This window comes from Artibeus jamaicensis, unplaced genomic scaffold, assembly GCF_021234435.1.
Source record: "Artibeus jamaicensis isolate MK-2021 breed Jamaican fruit bat unplaced genomic scaffold, CSHL_Jam_final contig_2790, whole genome shotgun sequence".
NCBI lineage: Eukaryota > Metazoa > Chordata > Mammalia > Chiroptera > Phyllostomidae > Artibeus > Artibeus jamaicensis.
In genome coordinates this window covers 3911467-3926678 of record NW_026521616.1, presented here as the reverse complement: position 1 = coordinate 3926678, position 15212 = coordinate 3911467, and the positions used below count along the sequence as shown (strand labels likewise).

Genomic DNA, 15212 nt, shown 5'->3' with positions numbered 1-15212 from the left:
ATTAGTAGTAGCTCTTCTTCCCTCCACTTCGCCTACATTACAAAGGCTGCTGAGGGTGATTTATTCTGGAGTTAAACTGCTTTATTTTATTCATAGTTGATGAAGCAGTCTTTTAAACTTCTGATAATACTGGAACAATATCTTAAACATCAGGGGTTTTTTTCCTTCTGTTTTGTTTTGCCCATAGGTGTAAATGCCACAGCATGTGATACCGATTATGAGTTTGTTTACATGGATGTTTATAGGACAATACTAGGATTTTATATAGCATTCTATTTTGTGTGCTCTATAATCTCAGTAATCCCTGTCACTTTTTTTTTTTTTTTTTAAGATTTTATTAATCCATCTTGAGAGGGGAAGGGAAGGAGAGAGGGGGAGAAACAATGTATGGTTGCCTCTCATGTGTCCCCCGTGGGAAATTGGCCTGCAACCTAGGCATGCGCCCTGACTGGGAATCAAACTGAGATACTCTGGTTCACAGGCCTGCGCTCAATCCACTGAGCTACACCAGCCAGGGCTTGTCACTTTCCCATTGAAATGTTTAGTGGATATTTGTAGTAGTCTCTCCCCTTAATAGATAAAGGTAACAGAAACAAAAAGTAGAGACTTGCTAATCTGTCATTAAGTAAGTTCGTGGAGCCCGGAGAGTGACTTCTGAAGTCCTGTGCTCTTATCCTTATTTTAAAAAAAATATGTATTGATTTTATTTTTTAAAAGATTTTATTTATTTACTTTTAGAGAAAGTAAGGGAGAGAAACATCAGTGTGTGGTTGACTGTCAGGAGCACCCCACTAGGGACCTGGCCCACATGTGCCAGGAATGTGCCATAGGCTGGGAATTGAACCTGTGATCCTTTGGTTCACAGACCATTACTCAGTCCACTGAGCCACACCAGCAAAGGCTATATATTGATTTTAGAAAGATCAGAGAGAGAGAAACATTAATTTGTTGTTCTACTTATTTATGCATTTATTGGTTAATTCTTGTGTATACACTGAACCTGCAGCCTTGGCATATTAGGATGACATTCTAACCATTTGAGACACCCAGCCAGGGTCATGTGCTCTTCTTATTCTTGAGTGCCCTCAGTCTTTGGTATTTTAAGAGCATGTCACAATACTTTCATCATCTTCCAGGGAAAGCTCTCTTATGGAACTTTTTCCTTCTCATCTTCCATCATCATAGTAGCAGTTAGTCTCAGTATTCCAATGATGATAGTCTGAGCAGTATTTCCTTGGAATAATTCTGTTGGCTGCTGTTAGAGAGCTGATGATCATGAGTGGGGTTGAAGAATGTGAAAGGAACTGCTTCCAGTTGGCTTCTACAGGAGGTATATGATTGGGTAATTGGTATCCTAAAGAAGAGGATTGTTCTGGCCAAGTCCAGAGACTGGACTTGCAATTTTTTTCTCCAAAGATGTCCAGAACCATGGGTTATTATGCATATCCTGCCTTTTCTCTTTTTTCCCCATCTTTTCCTGCTAGTATGTTAAAAGGACTTAGCCACCCTAGAAAAACATTAGAGGCAGAAGAAAAGATTAAAGGAGACCTTAGCGCTCTAAATTAGAGAACAGTTTAATGCTGAAATGTTTGGAAATCTTTTATTTTGACTATGATAGCATAGTTTAGAGTCTTAGGGGTCTGAATATGACTTGGTAACACAGGTTTTTTTGTTTTTTTTTTCTTGTTTTCCTATCTGGGGTTTCCTAAGAACTCCAGCACAAGTTCTTAGCCTTGCCAGTTGCTGAATAAATATTGTAAACTTAGTAGAATTTCTACTTCTGCAGAAATTTTCTTCCTTGTCTGTCAGTAATAGCATTTTGATGTATAACTCTTGCTTGATTATTCTGTTAATTTACCAGAATGACATTTTTTCTCCCTTCCCTCTTTATTCTTTTCTTCTACCTCCTCCCCACCCCCATCACTTTCTATAACATCACAGAAAACATTAAGGAGCCCAGGCAACGCAAAGATAACAGGCGCCCAGATCTGGAAATTTATAAACCTGGTCTTTCACGTCTAAGGAACAAACCTAAAATCAAGGAACCCCTTGGGAATGACGAATTTAAGGATGAAATTGTTAATGACAGAGATTCTTCTGCTGTTGGAAATGGTACACGGTTCATTAAAGATGTCTGCAAGAAACTGGACAACCAACAGCAAAATGGTCCTATGGACCCAGAAAATATTCAGGCACAAGAATCCTTTCCTAGGACTGCTGGACAAGAGGATGGAAGTCTAAGAATTATCAAGAGAACAAAGAAGCCTGACATGCAGATCTATCAACCTGGAAGGCGTTTGCAGACTGTTACCAAAGAGTCTACTAGCCGAGTGGATGAGGAAGAAATCCTCAGCCAGGTAGAACAACTGAAAGTAGAAGAAGATGAATGTAGGGGACATATGAAAGAGGAGGTTGTAAATAAACCAGACAAAAATGAGGCACACAAGAGCTTAAATTGTGACAGAATAAGGACTGCAAAGGGAGAAAAAGGAAAGAGGATCGAAAAAGGGGAGGGGATAAAGAAAGTGAATGAAGACCCAACACAGGGGAAGCTGGGTTCTGCAAAGCGCTATTCCCGCTCGGACAAACGAAGGAACCGCTACCGAACTTGTAGTACCAGCTCAGCTGGTAGCAACAACAGTACTGAGGGAACTGGCCTGAGTGATAATGGATGCCGCCGCCGCCGCCAGGACAGGGCCAAGTTGAGGCCGAGACTGAAGAAGCAAGTGTCTATGTCCTCAACTGACTCCTTAGATGAGGACAGAATTGATGAGTCTGATGGGCCCAGGAGGAGCTCGGAAAGGAAGAAACATTTAGAAAGAAGCTGGTCTGGCCATGGAGAAGGAGAGCAGAAAAGCAATGGTAAAGAAAATCGAGGTACTCTTCATGTCACTTTCGATGCAGAAACCATGAACAAAGATTCCCCCATGGTGAGGTCAGCCAGGGAGGATGTGGATAAGATAAAGCCTGACAAAGGCTTGAGTAGTGGGGGCAAAGGCTCTGAGAAGCAGGAGTCCAAAAACCTGAAACAGGAACTTCGGGGTCGTGGTCGTGGCATTCTGATTCTGCCTGCCCATACTTCCCTGTCTGTCAATTCATCTGGTTCTCCAGAATCTACACCTCTGGGACCTCGGCTTTTATTTGGATCTGGTAGTAAGGGATCTCGGAGTTGGGGCCGAGGAGGCACCACTCGACGATTGTGGGACCCGAACAATCCTGATCAGAAACCTGCTCTAAAGAGCCAGACACCCCAGTTACATTTCTTGGACACTGATGATGAAGTCAGCCCTACATCTTGGGGTGACTCACGCCAGGCCCAAGCATCTTATTATAAGTTTCAAAACTCTGACAACCCCTATTACTATCCCCGGGCACCAGGCCCCGCCTCCCAGTATCCTTATGCAGGCTATAACCCTCTGCAGTATCCAGTGGGCCCTACAAATGGTATGTACCCTGGGCCTTACTACCCAGGCTACCCAGCTCCATCAGGACAGTATGTTTGTAGTCCTCTCTCTGCTAGCACCATGAGTCCTGAGGAGATGGAGCAGCACATGAGGAACATACAGCAACAGGAACTACACAGGCTTCTTCGGGTGGCTGATAACCAGGAACTGCAGCTCAGTAATCTGCTGTCCAGGGACCGCATCAGTCCTGAGGGCCTGGAAAAGATGGCTCAGCTTAGGTATGGTGTGTTCCATCCTGGCTAAAGGGAAATGGGGATAAGCTGGGAGGTGCATAGGTTCCTATGGCTGAGGAAGTTAGAAACCTTTTGGGTAAGCCACTGGGTGTTATCTCTTTTTCATATTGATTTTTGTAAAGGAAGGGCAGTTGGGGAAAAAACAACTGAAAATTTTATTTTTAGCTTTAGAAACTATGCTTTCCACTTTTTAAGGAGAAAAAAATTAACCTTAAGGGAACATGGAGTATGGAAATGGAAAAGGAAAGACTTTTCAGAATGCCAAGTAATGAACAACATATAACTTGTGAAGATCTTATGTCAGCTGTTAAATTTAGGTGGAGGCATATGGGGGGAAAAACTTTCCTAGACATAACTTTTTAAAATGGCATTCTATTATGCAGGAAAGAAGCTAGGATGATTACTATACCTGGTGGCATTTTGGATTTTCTACCAAGGAAGATGCTTAATTTGTAGGAAACTCAAATCTTGGGTCTGGCCTTTCTGTGGTGTATTTGGAGCTAGAAGTTGCATGTATTTTATTCCAGAGCTGAACTGCTGCAGCTATATGAGCGCTGTATTCTGTTAGATATTGAGTTCTCTGATAATCAGAATGTGGATCAGATCCTGTGGAAGAATGCTTTCTATCAGGTGATTGAGAAGTTCAGGCAGCTTCTCAAGGATCCGAATGTTGATAACCCAGAACAGATTCGGAACAGACTTTTGGAACTCTTGGATGAGGTAAACCATCATCTTTTTGTCCTCAGGAAAAAGGCTTCAGCATTCTGTAGTTGTGGTGGATTTTTACCATCTGAAATACTATATGTTGTAACAGAACATTGACAAAAAACTATGCTCTTTTCTTAGGTTTAGGCCTGCCTTATTCCTATGGCTTCCTTGAGATCATAAATTACATTTAGAGTTAGTTTTTAGCTTGGAAGTTCTCTGAATGTCTTAGCTAGGGGTAGGGGAGTTTGGAGGGTGGGTAAAAGAGTGTGTGTGCAGATGTTCATATCTTTAAAATCATGGAGCGGCTTATGCAATGGATTTGTCTTTTGCTTAGTTGGTGGCTACTAAATACTGTATATGCCTCCCTTTACATCAGATGGCTGAGCTTTAGCAGAACTGTTGATCACTTGCCCCAGTTTCTGATGGGTAGACTGAGTCCGAACTTGCTGATTCAGCATTTAATTTTTTAATTTCTTATTTTTTTTCTTTATAGGGTAGTGACTTTTTTGACAGTTTGCTTCAAAAGCTACAGGTTACTTACAAGTTCAAACTGGAGGACTACATGGATGGCCTTGCCATTCGTAGCAAGCCATTACACAAAACAGTAAGCCAGTTTATCTTAAATTGATTTATTCATTTAGTAAGCATTTATCTAGTGCCAGTTATGTGCTAGGCATATACTGGGTGTCAAGGATACCAAAAATGAAACACATATTCCATTGGGGTGATAGTAATTAAATCAATAATTGTAATGTCAAAAGTACTGTGATAGTGATATATATAGAATGTTAGGGAAGTGGAACTGATTTAGATGGATGGGGTCAAGGAAAGCTTCTCAGAGCCTGTCAAGTTGAGTTTTGAAATAATGCATAGGAGCAGAAGGGGCAGTTTCAATACAGGGCACAGTGGAGAGAATCAGGCCTTGTTGGAGAAGTACAAGAAGTTCGGTATGCTGGTGTCCATAATGTGGAGTTGGGCTGTACAGGAGATAGAGCTAATGAAGTAGGAAGGGACAGATCATAAACCCTTGCTGAAGAGCTTAGGCTATTTTCTGAAAGCACTGAGGAACTACTGATTTCCAATAAATGGATATTGTAGATTTGTTCTTCCAATGAATCATTCTGGGAAAATGGGTGAGTTTGGGCAAGAGTGGAGGTAGGCGAGTCAGGGTGTGTGGGCCCGAAAGAAGGTAAAGGTATTAGAGGTAGAAAAGAAGAGACAGATTGGAAAGATATAGGGGAAATAGAATTGAACTACTGGCTGACTTGGTGTGAATGATGAGTTCGGAGGCATGAAGAGAGTCTAGATCATCTCCCAGTTTGTGGCCTAGGAGAGTGGCTGGGAAGAAAGAGGTTAGTTCAGTTTTGGATATGCCTAGGTGGAGGAGCCTGAGAATGAACAGATGAACATTTTGGTTGGTCTGGAGCTCAGGAGAAACAGCTGGGCTGGTGATAATAGATAGAGGGGTCATCAATGTATAGGTGATAGTTGAAGCAGAAGTTGGGATAATGGGAGGCTAGACAGAAAGTGGGGTTATCACATTTCAAGGTGGTGGTGGGTAAATTTGTCAAGTGCTGTAGAATCATCAAATGCTAAGATTACTAAAAAGTGTTCATTGGATTGGATGGCCTTATCATGAGTTACTTTAATTGGAGGGAAAGGAAACCAGATTGTAGTGAATGAGAAGTGGAACAGTATATATAATGAGAGAGTAATAGACCATTCTTTTTATTTTATTTATTTATTTTTAGAGAGATGGGAAGGGAGGGAGAAAGACAGGAGAGAAACATCAATTTGTGGTTGCCTCTCACGCGCCCCTTCCTGGGGACCTGGCCTGTAACCCATGCATGTGCCCACTTAACCCGCTGAACCACAGCAGCCACAGCAATATATAAACCATCCTTTTAAGAATCTTGGCAATGAAGGCAAGGAGGGGAGATAGTTAAAAGAGAACATACTGTTAAGAGATGTTTGTTTATTTGGAGGTTGTTAAGCTGGGAGAGACTTGAGCATATTTATGTTGAGAAGAAAGGGCCAGGGGAAAGGAAGGATTTAAAGATTCATTAGAGAAAGGGGTGTGATTTATGCAGAAGAGGCTTCCTCTTGACTTTCTGTTTTTTCTGTTGAATTGTTATGCATAACTCTATTACTAATCAGTAAGTATTTACTGAGTCCCTGCTAAGTGCCAGGTGCCATTCTAAGCACACACAATTAATTTATTATGAAATAAGAAAGCCATGATCCCAGCTCTTGGAGTTTAGAGCTTGATTAGGGGTGAGTGCAGGTGTTGAATTAGTAGTTGCAGATGTAGTGACTTTTGCAAAGGATATTGTGGAGGTATATATCATAAAAGGGCTTAAAGCTGGGGTGTCAAAACTCATTTCCACCAGGGGCCACATCAGCCTTGAGGTTGCCTTCCAAGGGCCAAATGTAATTTTAGGACTGTATAAATGTTAACTACTCCTTAAGGAGTTGAAATTATATTTGGCCCTTGAAAGGCAACCATGAGGCTGATGTGGCCCCCCAGTGAAAATGAGTTTGATATCCCTGGCTTAGAGAATGGATCACAGAGGATTGAAGAAGTCACAGTTAAGCTGAGGCTGAACACCTGAGACATTAGTCAGGTGTATGTGAAGATGCAAGAATGACAACATTCTAGGGAGAGTGAACGGTGTATGTAAGGACCTGAAGTGGGAAAGAGCGTGGTTTATTAGGGGGATGGGGAAGTGTCTAGTCTGACTGGGGCTCAGAGAGTAAGTAGGATAATGGTGCTGAAGAGATGAGCGGAGGTTAGATCATCTAGGACTTCACTGTGAGGGGAATGGAGAGCCTTTGTTGGAATGTGTTTTTTCTTCCCCTTGTTGAGATGGCAAAGTGGCTGTAGTATAGAAACAGAGCTGGTTTCCTATGGAAACAGTCTTTTATCAGTTAAATACCAAGGATTCTTGGTGTTTATTCATAAAATGTGAGGAATAGTCAGGACTCCGAAGACAGGTGATATAGTGATATATAACTTTACTAGGCACTTTTTGAGTTATGTGTTAGGAGGCTGGTATGCAGGAGCTAGTTATTTAGTTAGTAAATGAGCTTCTTAAAGCTTTGTGCTTTTTTTCAGGGACATGGTGATTTCTCACGTGTGGGGCGAAGTGATGTTCCTCAGGGAGGTCTTTAGGTTGAGCACATGTCTTGGGGCTGCTGAGGGTTTACTCTTTGTTTTCTCATTGAGTGACAGATGCCAAGCCCATCAGTAAGAATATATACAATACTATACAGTACTGTCACATTGTAGGTATTTGGTAAAGGGTACTGTTTTAGGGAATTATTTCGCAAAGGGGATTTAATGCAGTAATACAATGTGTTGATGTTAACAATTTGAAGAGATAAAGTCTATAATGATAGTAGGAAGAAAACAGTAAACAATTGCCTTTATATTTGTATATCATTTTAAAATTTGTAAAGTATATTTATTCTCTTCAGTTACTCTATGGAATAGGTATTTTTACATTCAAATGAAGAAACTGAGTCCCAGAGACCTTCTTGAGATCGTACAACAATTACATGGAGAGTCAGGCCTCCTGGCTCTTACTTTCAGAATGTTTTCTTCCATTTGCCTGGGACTCAAAATAAGAATGACCCCTCTCCCTTCTGCGACTCTTTCTCAGTAAATTTTTCATCATACTGTTCACTTTTTTTTTTGCTAGTCTAGGTTAAACTGAAAACTTTTAACTTTATTGAGGATTGTTAGTGCTTTATTAATGCTGCTCTGTCATTTTGACCCTATCTCTGTCCTTTGGGATGGAAATTGAGAGTTTCTTGGGAATGCTATTAACTAATTGTTTTTCTTAAAGGTAAAATATGCCTTGATCAGTGCCCAGCGGTGTATGATTTGTCAAGGAGATATTGCTAGGTACCGGGAGCAAGCCAATGACACGGCAAACTACGGGAAAGCACGCAGGTACCATTGCCTCTTGTACATTTGCTTTTCTCCCTATGTGGCTTTGAGCTATGCCCTACTAAGAACAATAGGCCACCTGACCTGCCTCTTATAGGGTGTCCTACAGGTGTCCTTATTGGTCTCTGTAGTCGTACTTTACCACTCCAGGGTTATATCTAATACTCCAGCTTATGTCTTAAGTGGTAAGGGATATCAGGTAATGAACTGGGAAAGAGTTGATAGGGAACTAGCATTTTTTCAAACTGTTTTTCTATTCCAGTTGGTACCTGAAGGCCCAGCACATTGCTCCCAAGAATGGGCGCCCCTATAACCAATTGGCTCTGCTGGCAGTGTATACGGTAAGAAATCCTATGGACAGGGGAAGAATTCTGCAGGCAATATCTTAGAATATGGATTTTGATAGCATCAGCTCCTAGAACTAGACTTCATCTATTCAGCTAGAATACTGTAACCCAAAATATATCCCCTTATGTCTCCTATTCTCAAACTCCTTTTTTAATTTTTTATATTTATTTATTTTTATTTTAATTGTTCAAGTACAGTTTTCTGCCTTTTACTCCCATTTTAGTCAAACTTCTTTAAAAAAAAAAAGATTTTATTTATTTATTTATTTTTAGAGAGGGGAAGGGAGGGGGAGAAAGAAAGGGAGAGAAACATCAATGTATAGTTGCCTCTTGTGCACCCCCTACTGAGGACCTGGCCCACAACCCAATCATGTGCCCTGGCTGGGAATCAAACCAGATACCCTTTGCTTCGCATTTCAGGCTCAGTCCACTGAGTCACACCAGCTTGGACACAGACTCCTTTTATTACTATTACTTTTTGAGATAAGTTGTCAGGGATCCCTCACTTCAGTTGAGTATGTATGTTTTTCACTTTAACTGCACTTGAGTTCCTTGGGGAATGCTCTTGCTCCAGCCAAACCACTGTTTTTCATCAAGGTTTCTACTCTGAATCTTGTCTTGCTTCCCTTCCCTATCTCTTTGAACCAGGTTACTTATTTCTAGAAGGAAAATAAAGCTCCGTCTCCCTTTCCCTCTTAAAAGTCCTCAGTTAGCCCCAAGTACTCAGATCCTTGTTTCCTTCATATCATTTCTTTATTCCTCTTAACTTTTCACCTAAGGAGTCTTCTTAGCAGAAGCACAGTAAATGCCAAATCATACCTGTCCCGATTGTGCCCAACTCCTCTAAGTGTGGCTATAACAGAGACCCTTGGGATCTGACAGAGTTCCTAGTGAGGAAGCTGAATTGGAGGGGAAAGGGTGGGGGCCAATGGTAGGTATCAAAGGTTCAAGTATAAGAAGCAGCTAACATGCTCATTAGCAGGGAGAGTTTTCTTAATGCTGTAAAATTCATTGCCCAAGTAATGTTGGAGTTATTCCACAAAAGATTCAAAGAAATACCTAATACTTAATTATGGATTGAAATTGTTAAATAATGTGGCTTACTGATAAACTTCCTTCAGAATCTGTTGAATCTGTCTTTGCTTTTTACTTTCGTCTTCTCTTTCTGATTTGTTTTTTCACACTTCTCTGTGGCTTTATTTTCCTCTCCCCTTTCTCCTTATCTACTGTTTTTCTTCTTTCTCATTTCATCTCCATGTCTAGTTTTTCTTCTTTGTAATTATTGAATTGTCATGTTTCTTGTTAATTAGAAGATATAATTTAATTTTTTTTCAACGGCTTTAAAAATTGCAGTAAAATTCACGTAACTTGTAATAATTTATTATTTGTAAAATCCATTGGCATTTAGTATATTTATTAACAATACAACCATCAGCTTTCTCTAGTTCCAAGACATTTTTACTACTTTATTTTTTAAGGTGTTTTTGAGTTTTTTAAATTATATTTTATTGATTATGCTATTACAGTTGTCCCCATTTTCCCCCCTTTGTCCCCACCCACTCAATACCCCCTACTCCCTCAGGCAGTCCCCATACCTTTGTTCATATCCATGGGTCATGCATATAAGTTCTTTGGCTACTCCATTTCCTATACTGTACTTTATCTCCCCATGACTATTCTGTAACTACCCATTTGTACATCTTAAACCCCTCACCTCTTTTACTCATTCCTCCAAACCACGCTTCCCACCCCCAGTCTGGCAACCATCAAAATCCTCTCTGTGGCCATGATTCTATCTCTTTTCTACTCGTTTCCTTAGGGGGTTTTTTTTGTATGCAATTGTCGATATGTATTTATTGCCATTTTATTGCTTATAGTTTTGATCTTCTTTTTCTTAAATAAGTTCCTTTAACATTTCATATAGCCCTGGCTGGTGTGGCTCAGTAGATTGAGTGCTGGCCTGCGAACCAAAGGGTTGCCAGTTCGATTTCCAGTCAGGGCATGTGTCTGGGTTGCTGGCTGGATCTTCAGTTGGGGCTGTACAAGAGGCAACCACACATTGATATTTCTCTTCCTTTCTCTCTGTCCCTTCCCCTCTCTCTAAAAATAAATACATAAATAAAATTAAAAATAAATAAAATCTTAAAAAAAACACAACATTTCATATAAACCCAGTTTGGTAGTGATGAGCTCCTTTAGCTTTATTTTGTCTGGCAAGCTCTTCATCTGCCCTTTGATTTCAAATGATAGCTTTGCTGGGTAGAGCAGTCTTGGCCATAGGTCCCTGCTTTTCATGATGTTGAATATTTCTTGCTAGGCCTTTCTAGCCTGCAGTTTCTTTTGAGAAGTCAGCTCTCAGTCTTATGGGAACTTCCCTGGAGGTAACTAACTGCTTTGTCATGTTGCTTTTAAAATTCTATCCTTATCCTTATCTTTAACTTTTTTTTCTTTTAACATTTTTTTAAAGATTTCATTTATCTTTAGGAAAGGGAGGGAGAAAGTGAGGGGGAGAATATTGATGTGTGGTTGCCTCTCACACTCCCCCTACTGGGGACCTGGCCTGCAACCCAGGCATGTGCCACAACTGGGAATTGAACCAGTGACTCTTTGGTTCACAGATCCATGCTCAATCCACTGAGCTACACCAGCCAGGGCTCCATCTTTAAAAAAAAAAAAAAAGATTTTGTTTATTTATTAACAGAGGGAAAGGGAAGGAGAAAGGGAGAGAAACATTTGTGTGTGGTTGCCTCTCATGTGCCCCCTACTGGGGACCTGGCTGGCAGGTTTGTTACCTTCATTTTCTTCTTTTGATTAGGAGTAACCTAGTGGGTATGAAGTAATATCTCATTGTGGGTCCCCCACATGAAACTCAGGGACTTTTTTCTTTTTTAAAAGTTTTATTATTTATTAAATATTTTATTTATTTATTTTTAGAGAGAGGGGAAGGGAAGGAGAAAGAGTGGGAGAGAAACATCAGTGTGTGGTTGCCTCTCATGTGTCCCCTACTGGGGAGCTGGACTGCAACCTAGGCATGTGCCCTGACTGGGAATTGAACTGGAGACCCTTTGCATCACAGACTCTGCTCAATCCACTGAGCTACACCAGACAGGGTGGGACTTTTTTCTTTAATATTTTTTCTTTTTACTTTTTTGGTCAGTTTAGATTTACAGAAAAATTGAGAAGAAAGTACAGAGAGTTCCCATATACTCTCTCAACTCCTTTCTTTCTCCCAGTTTTCCCTATTAATTAACTTCTTACATTAGTGCTGTATATTTGTTACAATTAATGAGTCAGTGTTGATGCTTTATTATTAACTAAAGGCTATGGTTTACATTAAGACCCACTTTTACTATTGTACACTCTGGGTTTGAACAAATGTGTGATGACATGTATCTACCATTATAGTATACAGAATAGTTTCACTGCCCTAAATATATCCTGTGTCCACCCTCCACCTGTTGTCTCTTTTCCCTCCTCTGAACCTCTGGCAGTCGTCGATATTTTTACTGTCTCCATAGTTTTACCTTTGCCAGGATGCCATGTAATTAGAATCATACTGTATGTAGCTTTTTAGGTTGGCTTCTTTCACTTACCTATATGAATTTAGTGTTATGTTCATGGCTTGTTATCTCTTTTTGTTGTATGGATGTATCACAGTTTGTTTATCCATTCCCCTAATTGAAAGACGTCTTGACCGACTTCAGGTTTTGGGTATTATAAATAGAAATGCTGTAAACATTTGTGTGCAGGTTTTTGCGTGGACATAAATTTTCAGCTCATTTGGGTAAAATCTGGGAGTGTAATTACTGTACCATATGGTAAGAGTATACATATGTAGTTTGGGGGGAGACTGCCAAATTGTTTTCCAAAGTGTCTGCACTGTTTTGTGTTCTCACCATCAGCGGATGAGAGTTCCTGTTGCTCTGCATCCTTGCCAGCATTTGGTGTTGTCAGTATTCTGGGTTATGGTCATTCTAATAGGTGTAGAGTGGTATCTCATTGTTTTAATTTGCATTTCCCTGATGACATGTGATGTGGAGCATCTTTTGATAAATTTATTTGCCATTTTTGTGTCTTTTAGGAGGTGTCTGTTTAGTTCTTTTGCCCATTTTTTGATCTTTATTTATTTTTAGAAGGGGAGAGAGGGAGAGAGAAACATCAGGGATCAGGCCTGCAAACTAGGCGTGTGCCCTGACTGGGAATTGTTCCAGTGCCCTGTTGGTTTGTGGGACAATACCTAACCAACCGACCTACACTGGTTAGAGCCATTTGCCCATTTTTAAATTGGGTTGTTTGTTTTCTTATTTTGAGTTTTAAGAGTTCATTGTATATTTCAGATACCAGTTCTTTATCAGATATGTGTTTTGTGAATATTTTGTCAGCTTGCTCCTTTTTTTTTTTTTTTTTTTTGCATTTTCTTAGCAGTGTCTTTTACAGAGCAGAAGTTTTTAATTTTAATGAAATCCAACTTGTCAGTTTTTATTTTATGGATCGTGATGTTGGTGTCATATCTAAGAGGTCATTGCTAGATCCACGGTTACCTAGGTTTTTTCCTATGTTACTTTCTAGGGGTTACATTTACGTAGTTTTTTGCATTTTACATTTTGGGTTAATTTTTGTGAAGGGTGTAAGATCTGTGTATAGATTCATTTTTTTTGCATGTGGTTATTCAAACAGTTGTTCAACCGCTATTTGTTGAAAAGACTATCCTTAATCCCTTGACTTGTCTCTGTTCCTTTGTCAAAGATCAGCTTACTTTATCTGTGTGGGTCTATTTCTTGACTCTGTTTTGTTCTGCTGATCTGTGTATGTATTCTTAGGTCTGTACCACACTCTTTTGATTATTGTAGCTTTATAGTAAGTCTTAAAGTCAGGTAGTATCCATCTTCTGACTTTGTTCTTCTCCTTCAATAATGTATGGGCTGTTCTGGTTCTTTTACTTTTTCGTATAAACTTTAGAATTGGTTTGTTGATACCCACAAATCCAGTGACTTTGAAGTGATATTTCATTATGGTCTTGTTTGCATTTCCCTAAGAACTAATGATATTGAGCATCTTCAGTATGCTTAGTGGCAGTCTGGAGAAATGTCTGTTCAAATCTTTGCTCACTCTTTTTAAAATTAAAAATATTAAAATTTCTAATTGTAAAATGTACATAAAATTTGCCATCTTACTGAATTTCTTGAAAAGATTTTATTTATTTATTCTTAGAGAGTGGGGAAGGAAGGGAGGGAGAGAGAGAGGAAGAGAAACATCAGTGTGTGAGAGAAACATTAATTGGACCTGACTGAGGACTGGGCTCACAATCCAGTCTTGTGCTCTGACTGGGAATTGAGCCAGAGACTCAATTGGTTGGTTTGTGGGATGATGCCCAACCAACTGAGCTACACCAGTCAGGGCCCATCTTACCCATTTTTAAGTGTACCGTTCAGTAGTGTTAAGTACACTTACATTGTTGTTCAACCAATCTTCAGAACTCTCCTCATCTTAACAAAACTGAAACTCTGTACCTATGAAACAACTATTCCCCCTTCTTCCCTCCTTGTAGCCTCTGACAACTACCCTTATACTTTCTGTTTCTATGAATTTGCCTATTCTAGATACTTATATAAGTGGAATCATAAAGTATTTAGTATTTGTCTTTTTGTGACTGACTTACTTTACTTAGCATTATATCTTCAAGGTTCATTCATGTTATAACTTGTATTAGAATTTCCTTCTTGGAGAGCATTATGCTAAGTGAAATAAGACAAGTGGTGAGGAACAAATACTATATATAATCTCACCTTTAACTGGCACATAATTAACAAAAGAAAAAGCAAACAAAATATAACCAGAGACATTGAAATTAAGAACAATCTAACAATAGCCAGAGGGAAGGTGGGAGGGGATAGAGGGGAGAAGGGTTTTTAGCAATTACTATAAAGGACACATGGACAAAACCAAGAGGGAGGGAGGTGGGTTTGGCTGGGGTGGGGGGGAGTAATGGGGGGGAAATGCAGACAACTGTAATTGAACAATGATAAAATAAAAATTTAAAGGCTTTATTTATTTATTTCTTTAGACAGAGGGGAGGGAAAGGAGAAAGGGAAACATCAATGTGTGGTTGCCTGCCACACACCCTCCACTGGGGTCCTGGCCTGTCACCTAGGCATGTGCCCTAGACTGGGAATCCAACCAGCAGCCCTATGGTTCGCAGGCTGGCTCTCAGTCCACTGAGCCACACGAGCCAAGGCAACAATAAAATAATTTTTTTTTAAAAGTTCCTTCTTAAGGCCAAGTAATTCTCAGTTGTGTGTGTGTGTGTGTGTACACACACACACAACATTTTGTTTATCCATTCTTCTCTTAGTAGACATGTTCTACTTTTAGGTATTATGAATAATGCTGCTATGAACATGAATGTACAAATACCTCTTCAGGATCCTGCTTTCAGTTCTTTTTCAGTTCTGGGTATATACCCAAAAGTGGAATTTCTAGGTCATATGATAATTCTCAGTCTTTTGAG

At 39.9% G+C, this 15212-nt stretch overlaps 1 protein-coding gene across 1 annotated transcript in view; it reads left to right on the top strand.

Moving 5' to 3' along the window:
* Positions 1–15212, top strand: part of SMG6 (SMG6 nonsense mediated mRNA decay factor) — a 237378-nt gene that overhangs the window by 989 nt on the left and 221177 nt on the right. Inside the window, exons 2-6 of the mRNA XM_037133716.2 lie at positions 1942–3682; positions 4225–4417; positions 4899–5009; positions 8254–8360; positions 8620–8698. Coding sequence (XP_036989611.2) covers positions 1942–3682; positions 4225–4417; positions 4899–5009; positions 8254–8360; positions 8620–8698 — 2231 coding nt within the window. The remainder of the gene's footprint in view (positions 1–1941; positions 3683–4224; positions 4418–4898; positions 5010–8253; positions 8361–8619; positions 8699–15212) is intronic.